This window comes from Juglans microcarpa x Juglans regia, chromosome 8S (genome assembly GCF_004785595.1).
Source record: "Juglans microcarpa x Juglans regia isolate MS1-56 chromosome 8S, Jm3101_v1.0, whole genome shotgun sequence".
Lineage (NCBI taxonomy): Eukaryota > Viridiplantae > Streptophyta > Magnoliopsida > Fagales > Juglandaceae > Juglans > Juglans microcarpa x Juglans regia.
Genome location: NC_054609.1, coordinates 13,297,188 through 13,309,513, shown reverse-complemented (window position 1 = coordinate 13,309,513; position 12,326 = coordinate 13,297,188). Strand labels below are relative to the sequence as shown.

The 12,326-nt window shown below is 32.7% G+C and overlaps 1 protein-coding gene across 6 annotated transcripts; it reads left to right on the top strand.

The window, feature by feature from the left end:
- The first annotated feature begins 2,271 nt into the window (after nucleotides 1-2,271).
- On the top strand, nucleotides 2,272-11,907 carry LOC121245044 (transcription factor BIM1-like). Of its 6 annotated transcripts, none has more exons than XM_041143321.1 (13): nucleotides 2,272-2,472; nucleotides 2,626-3,021; nucleotides 3,157-3,234; nucleotides 4,909-5,295; nucleotides 7,000-7,102; nucleotides 7,199-7,341; nucleotides 7,526-7,634; nucleotides 9,389-9,458; nucleotides 9,585-9,680; nucleotides 9,909-9,956; nucleotides 10,092-10,366; nucleotides 11,233-11,350; nucleotides 11,486-11,907. In XM_041143321.1, exons 2-13 carry the CDS (start codon nucleotides 2,985-2,987, stop codon nucleotides 11,588-11,590), a joined length of 1,569 nt encoding a protein of 522 aa, XP_040999255.1. In that variant the 5' UTR covers nucleotides 2,272-2,472; nucleotides 2,626-2,984; the 3' UTR covers nucleotides 11,591-11,907. The 6 variants fall into 6 exon arrangements, with proteins under 6 accessions (XP_040999255.1, XP_040999253.1, XP_040999254.1 ...); XM_041143322.1 differs by having other exon boundaries at nucleotides 2,273-2,472; nucleotides 9,912-9,956; XM_041143319.1 differs by having other exon boundaries at nucleotides 2,724-3,021; nucleotides 9,909-10,366.
- Nucleotides 11,908-12,326: the final 419 nt, after the last annotated feature.

Here is a 12,326-nt window from a genome sequence, read left to right as displayed (position 1 = left end):
TTAAGATTTCTACATTACACATCATTCATATTATAAATTGAATACTACGAATCAAATTATGCCATATAGATGGTGTAGAGGCTTCAGAATATCATTCTCACATCATCCCGAAACAAATTACAAAAAAAAATTATTTAGAGAAGTGATAGATAAGCAACTAATTTAAAAAAATATAGATCTTATTATATAATTGTGTAAAGATTATTAATAGTTGAATGTTTATGATTTTTAAGTTATTTGATATTATATAAGGATGGTATATGTCACTATATAATATAATATTTTATTATTATTATTATTATTATTTATTCTTTATTGAAATCTCATTAATTAATTAAAAGTGATAAATTTAAAATAAAAAAAATATTATTACTCTAACCCCCATAAAACTAACTATGTTTCACTCCAAATTCACGTGACTAGATATCTGCTGTTCAGAATCTTTACTCTCGTGGTTTCGTTATCCACTAATGACAAAGTCGGCAGAGAGGATTTTGTCATGGGACCGCTGAAACATTAAATAAATAAATAAATAATCGGGATTGCCGAACAAACATTGAGAACCAATCAAGTATCAACCACGTAGAAAACATCGAACATCATTGAGTTCCGTGATCCCATAATGTTTCTGTTTTTGTACAAACATTGGACCACACTTTATTACGTGAATTATTTTCCTTTATTTATATAAATATATTTTATAAAATTAAATCTATAAATTAAATTGATTCAACGTGATACATGAAATTTACTTTATATTATAAAGTTTATAATCTAAGATTATGTATCAAATGAAATCAATTCAAATTTTTTTATAAGACTTATAGGCCAAGTTTGGATTTAGAAGTGATATAAATTTATCTTATCTTATCTCATCATTACAACTTTCTTCAATTTTCACATAAAATATAATAGACAATTCAACATTTTCAAATCTCAAAACAATAATAATATTAAAAAATAATATTCTAATAATATTTTATTCAACTCATTTAAAACCATCTCATCTCAACTCACTATCTAGACGGGACCATAGATGAGACAGTTTGGTTTCACAAACCTTTAAAACCATTTCATCACATCCTATCTCATCTCATCTGAATATCCAAACAACATTTAAATAAATAAAAAATTTAATTTCAAAATTTTGACTTTTCATCCAATAATTATCTAATCATTACAACTTTTTCAAACTTCTAAATAAAATAAAAAAATAATTCAACATTTTCAAATCTTAAAAAACTTCCTAACCCTCTTTTAATTTTATAATTTTTTTATTCAATTGTTTCTCTTTTATTTTCTAAAAGCCCATAAAATCTTAACTCAAATAATTTTAATAATATACATAAATTATATCATTATTATTCACATATTTTTTATCTCATTTTATTTATGTAAGCAAACGAGATCTAAATATTTCTTTTTTATTAGTTCAGCTGCTCATCAAACGCTATTCTTCTTAGATCGTACGCTAAAGTGGTTCATTTTATAGTTATTATTTCTAATCATACTAATTAATGTGATGTAGTAAATAACTTATTCTATAAAGTATTTAATAAAAAATTATTTAAAAATATATTACATAAGATAAATAAAAAATAATGTTAGTTACAATTTTAAAATGTCTAAATCCCGTACAATCTATTTGATAAAAAATGGAGCTTACCATGTTTTTTCATGTAAGTCTTGGTTGTGTCCTAATTTTTTTCAAAAGAGATTGTGCTGATACAACATACTCTAAGATTATAAAAAATAATTTTCTTTTATTAATAATATGAATAATGTTAAATATAAATCTAAAATACATAAGTTTCGTGTAAACTTTTTATAAAATATCAACCTCACGAAAAAAAAAAAAATTTATGGTAAGATTTTTTTTTAAGGATATGTTATAAGAAATGCTACGTGCCTACTCAATTTGTTCATTCATTTTGACACTTAATATATTTTAATTTTTTTCTTTATTTAATAGTTAAAAAAATGATTATTAGTGTATTGATATTTTTTTATATTTTTTAAAATGATAAAAAAATATAAATAAAAAAATTAAACAAAAATAAAAATACTAAATTAGCCTAACGGTCAAATTGAGCGGAGTTAGCAACGCTCGTTATAGACCGTGATAAAAAAGCTAGCACCGTCTCCCCACGAAAACGACGTTAATCTGACGGCATTGTAACCTAACGGAGCACAGCTGCACAAGCCAACTGATTTTATTTAATTTTATTAATTTGTTTTTTAAAAGAGCGAAAACGCAGAAAGGAAGAAACTGTATAAAAGATGGAGACAAACAGACAGAGAGAGAGAGTCCAGACCCGAGGCCCAGCCTTTCGCCGCACTGCTCGTTTTAGAGAGAGAGAGAGAGAGAGAGAGAGAGAGAGAGAGTTAAGTAAAAGGATTCAAATCCAGTTCGTTTTGCTGAGCGCTTGGAGGCTGAAAATGCACTTCAATTCTTATGATTCAGATAAAAAAGTAAGCAATCATTTTCCTTTTATCTTATGGATCTTTCTTTCCATAGCTTTTCCACTTTGAATTTCTCGTATTTCTTACTAGTTTTCTTTTTCTTCTTTCTGAAATTCATTTTTGAGGATTTTAATGTGATTTAAACGGTTATTCCGATTGCAGATTCACTGAATTCTGTGATTCGATTTTCCGTTTCCCGGCTTTGCTTCAGAGCAATTACATCCTTTTCATCTTCCAAATCATAATCCGATTACTTCCAGGAAATGAATGCGCCTCTCTGATCTCGTAGCGGAGGCGTAAATTGTCCGAGAAGATTCTGTTGTTCTAAACTACAAGGATCTGAGAAGAGCCGATAAGGATATGGCTTTTGAGTTCCGAAATTTTGAAAGGATTCATCTATCATTTGACGGAGAATTCACTCAATCACCGTGAGAATTTCATTTCGGAAGGACATATGTTTTCTTAATTCGGTCGAATTACCGGAAAAAGAATCACATCGGGAAAATCCTTTTGCGCCGTGGATGGAGCATCCTCAACCACGTCCCAGTAAAACCGAGGGTATTTTCGGAACAGAAGTTTTCGTTTTCCAATTTTTGTTTCGTCGATATAACTGGATAACATTTCGGAAAAGTAACACGGAAAATGTTTTCTGTTCTTCCTTTTTGTAAAAAAATAAAAAAATATGGGGTACAGGACGAAAACCAACACAAGACTTTCTGTCACTTTACAGTCGTTCTGATGTCCAACAAGATCCAAGCCCACCTTCCCAAGGTACTCTCTCACCTCTTGCTACGGCACACACTTATCTGTTTTTATTTATTTTTTATTTATGCTAAACTAATCAAATTCTTTTCATCAATTTCTTCTGCTGATCTCTACATTACATATTTAATAAAAAAATAAAAAGTAAAAAATAACTATTATGTATAACTATATTTTCAAATTAAAATGTTTTTATAAAATGATATTATTTTATAAATTAATTTATTAAAATATTTTTTATTTAAAATATGGTTGGTAAAAGATTAAAAAAAATTGTGCACCTTTATGAAATTTGATAATGGGTTGTGTTGGGTCGGGTGGGGGTTGTAATGGGACCCATGTGGATTTTTAGACGATATGATTTATTATATTCAATTGGGTCATATCATGCATCCGGACTTCAGGTGCATGTTTGCTAGAGGGGTTAACTGTCGATAGTGAGATAAGATAATAAATGAATAGTAATTAAATATTTAGTAAATAATAGTGAAATGATTTAAGTTTATGCTTATAGAATTTTGGAAAAGGAGAAAAAAAAGTTGAATAAAATATTATAAAATTATAATATAATTTTTGTTTTGATATTTAAAAAAATTAAATTATTTTTTATATTTTATTTAAAAGTTTAAGAAAATTGTAATGATTAAGTAATAATTAGATAAAAAATTTCAAATTTCAAATTAAAAAGTGTTTGTGGCGTTTGGAATTAAGATGAGATGAAAGAAAATAAGATGAGACGAAAGTATTTTTCTATCCAAACCAGGCCGACTGATCACGCCACTGATAATGATCATTCATGAAAAAGCTAAATTGAGTATTCAATCTAGTTTTTCTTATTTTTATGGTTCCAGGATCTCTCTCAGTAGTTTCAGTCTAACAATGTAGATGGCGTGCAAAAGCTAAATTGAGTATTTAATGAGGCTTTTTTTTTTTTTTTTTTTTATTATATCCCATAAATTTTGTAGGTTTTTTGGGGACAAAATTTCTGAATTAATATATGTATATATAGTTGATTTCTTCCACTGATTATTCTCTATTCTTTTTCTTGGATTTTTATTTTCGAAGACGAGTACCTTTTTCTTGGATTAGCAGTCTTGTTTTCAAGCCAATCCATCAACTATAACGGGCATAAGGCATTGTTTGGATTAAAAAATCATCTCAACTCAACTCATTTCATTTAATCATTATAATTTTTCTAAACTTTCAAATGAAATATAATAAATAATTTAACTTTTTCAAATCTTAAAATAAAAATAATATTAAAAAATAATATTCTAACAATTTTTGTTCAATTTTTAACCTTCATTTCAACTCAACTCACTATCATCTCATATCAACTCAACTCATTATTTCACCTTCACAAAAAAAATTTACTTTCTTGTTCATGATCTCTTATGTTTCCCCATGCAGATATCATCATAATTTAACATGAGAATTACTTCTATCTAAAATTATATTTGATTTATAGTTTTTTGGGCAGCTAAGTTCATATAGTTTTTAATGATCGATTCTGTGCGCAAAATATAATTTCATATATTATTCACCATCTACAAATCACGCCATTACATGTCAGTGAAGTCCCTGATGACCTTCTTGTGGCCAAAAACATGTTATTTACAGCCTTTAGATTTTAGTGTCACCTGAATCTAAATAGGAGCTTTTTGTTTATTCATTCATGAACAGGAGGGTACCTCAAAACTCATGATTTTCTACAACCACTAGAGCGGATAGGAAAGTCGACCGGTGCGAAGGAAGAATCCGTGGTTGAGATATCAGCTGTGGAAAGGCCGCCACCGCCAGCTCCGCGTCCTTTGGACGAGCATATTCTCCCAGGAGGAATTGGGACTTACAGTATAAGTCACATTTCTGGTTTTAATCAAACGTTGGTTCCTAAGCCAGATGGGTCAATATTTACGGTGGCACGAGCAGGGAGTTCGGATAGGAATGATGAGAATTCCAACTGCAGTACTTCTTATACAGCCGGTGGTTTCACGTTGTGGGAAGAATCTCATGCGTTGAAAAAGGGAAAGACAAGGAAGGAGAACATGGGAGAAAAGCCCGCTGTAAGAGGTATGGTCGTGGTTATTCACGGTTTTGTTTTCACGTTAGACATTCATGCATGCAATTCGTATAAAAAAACAGTCAATTTGCCACTCTTCACTTGTTCGAATTTCCGCTCTTCTTTTCCAGCTTGTGGCTAGCTATCCACTCACCCCATAATTTTAGCTGGCTTTGTATGGACATGCAACCATGCATGCACCACGGAGAAAAATGAAAAGAACGGATTAAAAATGTTTCTCACATGGAAAAATCTTTGGTCTAACCTCAAAATTCTTTGGCTGCTATATATATATTATTATAATTTTTGTCACAATCACTACTACTAATGCTAGCTATGAGTCGCGATCTACATATACTACTTCGTTTTTACTTTAAACTTGGGGAGCATTCACATATTAAAATAAAGTAATACTTTCGTACTATAATGATCATATGAATATAGATTTTCAATCAGACATTTTCATTCTCATTAATATTCACTCGCTTTCTTTACTGAACAAATCATCTTTTTATAAAAGAGAGTTTAATTCTGTAACATTCATTTATATGTACACTTTATTATTCTCTTTTTTATTTGGCCAGTACCCACTATCATGCTTTGTGTGTTAGGATTAGTAGTCCTTAATACCACGGTTTCACCTGGTATTAACAGATAGAACCTAGTCCATTGAGATGGTCATCACCCGGTGCACCTTGTGAGCCACCCAGCGTTGCAAATTCATCTCTCATCATTTGGTTTTGCTTCCTTGTTCCCCTGCATGTCTCTACAACCATTCCATGAAGAGCAATGATTTGTTTAATCCGTGTACCTTAGAATGCGATGGTAAAGACATTAATTAGGTGTGAGGCATGGCTGATAGTGTGCAATACCTTCAGGTGGACAGAATATTAATTGGTGCCTCTTATGAATCCTGAAAGATGCATAGATCATCCGGGGGGAGAATAAATTCTTACAGACCCGCATTCATATGAAATGCTAAAGTTAGAACTCTAATAAAGGTTATAGGCTTGTAGCTTTTAACTTTGAGAAACCAGGTCCTTCTAGTAGTAGTAATCATGATTTTTTTCTCATTTTTTCGCCCTCTCTATATGCGTAGCATCATACTGAGCTGTGTAATGGGAAGGGGGTAGGTAAAAGTTTCAAATTAGACAAATTTTGTGTAGGTCTTTTATAAAGTAGATTCTATTAATAAAAAATAAATTTTTTTTTTGGTTTTCATACTTTTCCGGTGGGATCCACCTTTTAAAAAAAAATAAATGTAATAATACATATATTATAGGATTATGCTAGTCGGCCGCCCCAGCATTTATCATACCGTTAGTGTAAAGTTTTTTGTTTTAAATATTTTTTTAACATTTTGACCTATTAAAAAAATATATAATTTCATTAATAATCTTTTTTTTAATTATTAAATAAAAAAAATACATAGCGATATGATTGAAAGGATAAAATCACGAGGTAATTTAGTATATTAAAATAATATTACTGTATTACGCTAGTTGTAAAAAAGTTATTATAGAATAGTAATTATCATTTCTCCTCCGGTAACCGGTCTTGCCAGTCCAAATTAAAAAAAATCTGATGAAGAACGTTAATCCACGTCGGTCTATGGATTATTTTTACGTAATTCTTTATAGCTATGGTATTTTTCGTATAATAATGATAAAGTTTGACTGATTGTCTGTCACGTCGTCACACTTCGGCATTGACAGAGGCAGGGCCGAAGTTGCGGCAACGGACAAAGGTGGAGGGGCCGTCACAGTCGTCTACGAACAACCACCACTGCAACAGCTTCAGCTCTCTCTCTTCCTCCGAGTCAGTCATTTTCTCCTGCTTTATCTCTTCATTTTATTCGCTGCTTTTTGGTTTAACGAACTAAGGGGTGACATACTTCTATGGGAATGTAAACAGGGCAATGGAGCAGAGCAACAAGAGCTTCGTAGACGTGATAAAATCCGCCAAGGGTATTACCCTGGAAGATGATTTGGACGATGAAGAAGAGACGTTTGTCCCAAAGAAAGAGCCCTCTGCTATAGTCGCTACTACCCACAAAGGTATTGTCAAATAAACCTGCTCGGGTTCCATCAATTCTTAAACTTGTTCGCGTACTACTACTTCAGGAATCATAGCCAGTGTAACATGCCATACAAAAGATTGCTGCTCTTTTTTCCCACGAAAAAAGATTGCTTCTTGGTTCCCTCCTTTTCATTTGATTTGAAGAAGTGTGAGTTTATACAGGGGAATTAAAGGTAAAGGTGGACGGGAAAATCTCTGATCAGAAGGCTAACACGCCACGGTCGAAGCATTCTGCCACGGAACAGCGTAGAAGGAGCAAAATCAATGACAGGCATGTTTTCCTCCCTCACATTGGAAGCCTCTTTCCCGTTTGTAGCTTTATCTTTGTATTTGTTGCATGTTTCTGAGAGTTTGCATTTTGAATTTATTTTAAACTTGTATAGTGATTAAGCATTGCTGATCCCTGCTTGTTTAATGTTCTTTCACTTGTATTTTTCTTATACTTTTCCTCATCTTCGTGCATATTATTTGTGATGTATCGCTATACAAAGATCAGTTCAACCAATTCCTGCATCAAAGGTGTAATCAACGTATTTTTTTTTTTTTTTCACTTTTCCAATAAACACAGTACCGTGTTTCACAATGAATAGAATGCCTGGGAGTTTGAATTATCTGCTTCATGAACTTTCTTTTGGTTCATTGTACTTGGGGGTGGATTGATAGTGTGCAAGACCCCCTTCCGGGTCAGATATGCTACTTTCATTTCCAATCCATAAGCCAAGTTATAAGAGATCCATAAAGAACTCAAATATAACTGAAAATCTCATTAATAAAACTTAAACAATAGCAAGTATAACAAAACCCATGAGCTGAAAAGTAGATAAAGTTTCTCAATTTCATAAAAGCCATCATAAATAAAGCTCTCTAATAATAAGATAACACTCTGGCTTGCTGACCCATCTTCAATCTCCCCGATACCTGAGATGTTTAAAACATAAAAACAAAATGAGTCGAATACTCAAAGATTATAACTAAGTTTTCACTTTTGAAGGAACATATATGTAGTTTAATAGCATTCACACATTATAAATCATTTTCCTCTAATCTCTGGGTGGCCAACACACATTTACGCACTGTGTGTAAGGGTTGGCGGTCTCAAAGATTATGATTTCATACTTGCGGCCGCAGGTGGAACCTAGTCAAGGAGATGGACATCACTCGATAAACTAGGTGCACTCGAGTGAGCCATTCTTGGCGGACCATAGAAGATAGCTTGCCATCTGCCCATCATCCTCTGGTACCATTACTCCTCAACAGTCAAAAGCCAAGGAAAACATTAAAATCCGTTGACATTCATTCATACATCATGTTAGAGGGCATGGTTGTAATTAGTGTAACCTGTGAGGGTATAATTGTCAATTGTATTAGTGTATATATATGATGGTACATCAATGAATAAAGTATTTTCTCCATGTGTTTCTACACATCATATCAGTTTCCTTCGCTTTCTTCCCCTTTTGGTTCCTTTGCTTCTTTTCCTCTCTTTCACTCATCATTTAACACACGTATGTACTATAAGTACACCACATAGAGGAAGCAGACACACAAATCATTTATACACATTCTTTTATTGTATTGAATGCATAAACAGGGCTACCAAAGAAAAAGCTTTAATTCGTTGTGATATTTTGAACAGAATCTCAGAAAAGAACATTTCAGTGATATGAAAGAAACAAAGGCATGATTGTATCTACTTGCCTTGCTCAACTTCCAGACTTCCTTAGAAACATAGTAAAAACATCCATAGCTATTACTATCTGATATTTTCATTTAAGCTAAATTTCACAAATCCTTTTTTGCATACTTGGACAGATCTGATTTCCTTGTTTTCTATTTGTGTTTTCAAAGAAACTTCTTGTTTCATCCATAAATAATCACATCATTCGCTCAAGTTAAACAAAAAATACAAAGGTTTTTTTGGAGCATAGTTTATTGACACGAACCTTGTTATTGGAGGCAATTAGTTGATTTACCGACCAATGGGGTTGTTGCTGACGTCTTATATTATTTATGGTAACAATGCAGATTTCAGATGCTGCGAGAACTCATTCCTCTTAGCGACCAAAAGAGAGATAAGGCATCCTTTTTATTTGAGGTAAACCAATCTCTTGAAGTAATCCATTCTTTTACTCTTCTTTTGTAGTAATTTGTTCTTTGATTTCTTTCCTTCACCTTGCAATGTCCTAACAGTTGGATATGGGGGTTCTCAATCTTTTTGCAGGTTATTGAGTACATTCAGTTCTTACAGGAGAAAGTGGAGAAGTATGAGGGGGCATACCAAGGATGGAATCATGAGCCAGCTAAATTGATGCCATGGGTAAATTTCTTTGCTTCTTATATGTATTTAGTTATTTATTTTGTGTGTGTCCAAATATACCTGGTGAAATATGTCTTTCGGAAGTGAGTTGGGCCTCCAAATATAAGTACACCTATGCATGCACACATAATGATCATATATTTTGGGAATTTATATTTCAATTTAAGCCCGATCATATTAATTCATATTAGTGCTAAAAATTATATGATGGTGTCTGCTTGTTTCTAGCAGAGAAACAATCACAGGCCGGCTGAAAGTCATGTTGATCAATCTCGAGTAAGTGGGTCTGCTCCTGCATTAATGTTTTCTGGGAGGTTTGATAAGAAAACTATCTCCGTCTCTCCAACTTTTGCTGGAAGTGAACAGAAACCAATTGAACCTGACATTAGTGCTGCCACTACCTTTAAACAGATGGATCACCATCCTGGAATAACCAATCAAGCAGTGACCCTTCCTATGTCACCAGAACCAAGCTTCTTCACTACAGTCAAGAGTGGTGCTGCAGTACATGAAATCCTTTCTAAATTGGCATCGGATGCAGACAACATTCTGTCTCAGCCTCAACCACGGTTATGTGAGACGAGATCAGGCACTAATGGGGGCATTGCTACTAGTGATAAGCTGAAAGAACAAGAGTTGACTGTTGAAGATGGTACCATTAGCATCTCAAGTGTGTACTCCCAAAGGTAAGTGTATGTTTAATTTACATAATCATTAGACATATGCATCTTGCATTTTTTCATAATCATTAGGCCTGTGCATCTTGCATTTTTTTTAAAGGCAAGTCTATTTAGTTTGCACATGTACTTTGAACTCTGAATCTCGCTTTGCTTCCTAATATTTCAGATTCATGTCAGATAAATATTAGTAGACACCATGAAAAGTTGAAAAACTTTATTGAATCACAGATTTGGTCTTTGGGTAATGAAAAAGTCTAAAAGTAAGGCATGATTTCTAGGGTACAATTATTCTTGTAGCATGCAATCAGACTCCTAGCATTTGAGGTCAGATGTTACAGATGGCGATTGCACAGTTGCACCAAACCACATCCTTTGATCTTGGTTTTAGGCTATCTTGCCTTTAGCTTAATGAGCAGTTCTGCAATCTGCATATTAGGGAGAAGATGCAACTCATGCCGTCATGTGTTGATTAGCACCTTTTTTAAAATTTGAATATATAGACTGTTGTAGTTGCAATCATGTTTTCAACATGGTTGTAAGATGCTATCACAACTTACAAGTGCTAGTAGTATTGCATAATCGTAGGCCTTTATTTTTATTTTTATTCATTAGAAGGTGGAGATTATTGGATTAAACCTTTTTGTCGTGTGTGCAATGAAATATTGCTGAACTCTAGTTTACCAAAAATGTCATTCTGCCACTTTTTTACTGTAAGCATCTGCTTAAGTTCTGCTGATCTATATGGGGATTGTCTTATAGTAATTTTTCAATGCTAACAACTGTTATAGGTTAAAACCAATTTGAGATCCATATTTTGTAACAGCATGTTGATTATGAATCAAGATAATGAAGGCATCTTTGGTATTGAACAGATTGTTGAGTACTCTGACACAAGCACTCCAGAACTCCGGAGTGGATCTATCGCGGGCCAGTATCTCAGTGCAAATTGAGCTTGGGAAGCAATCTAACAGCAGAGTATCCGCCATTAAGGTATATTGATCCCGCAATTCTTGTATTGGAAGTCTATTTTCAAGTGGAATTTTTCTACAATTACTGCAAAATTTAATTTCTATCTTCATGGAACTATGTAAATGTGCCTAAAATTTGTCAACCATTTTCCCCTAGGATATTGGTGTTCCCTCTGGCAAACAAGGAACAACATGCACTAGAGTTGCGAATGACGAAGACTCTGATCGAGATTTTAAGAAGCTCAAAACAGGCAAAACCTAATTTGACAATGCCATCTTTATCTTTCTTCTTATTATTTATATATCATATAATTTTTTTGGGGTAGCCTATATCATCTTGGAGGAGGGTTTATTCACATCTTCCGGTGGGATTTAAAATACGGTTAGATGATCGGATCCACAGATTTCGTGGCAAAATAATGTATGATCTGTTCATCTATTTGTTGTCATCATCACAGGGGTTTCCATATTGAAGTTGAGAAGCTGCTCTTTTTTCATGTAAGGCTTCTTCTATTCATGTAAAGTTTCTTTCAAGACTACTTTTCTTGACTTCTGAAATATTACAAGATAATTTATATATATCGAAAAGGTGTCTGCTATAACCTTTTTGTTATTTCATTAAATTCCATAAATATGCCTATAATTTATTATTATTATTTTTTTATTTTTATTTTTAAATCCAGTGTTTTAGACACGCATTCAATCTGGGCTGATCTCTATCTTCTGAAGTTTTAAATTTTCGGTCTTTTTTTTTTTTTTTTTTTTTTTTTTTTTTGAGTCTTGGGTATTCCTCATCCCAAAACAAGCCAGCATGACATGTTCGAATACCTGATAAAACGAGCATTTACGGATCGAATCGCATAATTTCCTAGGTAGATTGTATAATATTTATGAAATTAATGACAACCACCTACTTTTTGTTCTCCTTTTGACACTTGGACCCCAGCTTTTTATTGTGCATATTTAAGACCCAAGGTTTTTAAAATTCGTTTTCGGTG

Excerpts from the sequence above, each read along its gene's own strand:
- LOC121245044 (XM_041143319.1), top strand. The coding sequence starts at position 2,985 with ATGGAGCATCCTCAACCACGTCCCAGTAAAACCGAGG. Across the intron at positions 3,022-3,156 it reads ACGTCCCAGTAAAACCGAGG|GACGAAAACCAACACAAGAC; the intron begins GTATTTTCGGAA and ends TATGGGGTACAG. Across the intron at positions 5,296-6,999 it reads AGAAAAGCCCGCTGTAAGAG|AGGCAGGGCCGAAGTTGCGG; the intron begins GTATGGTCGTGG and ends CGGCATTGACAG.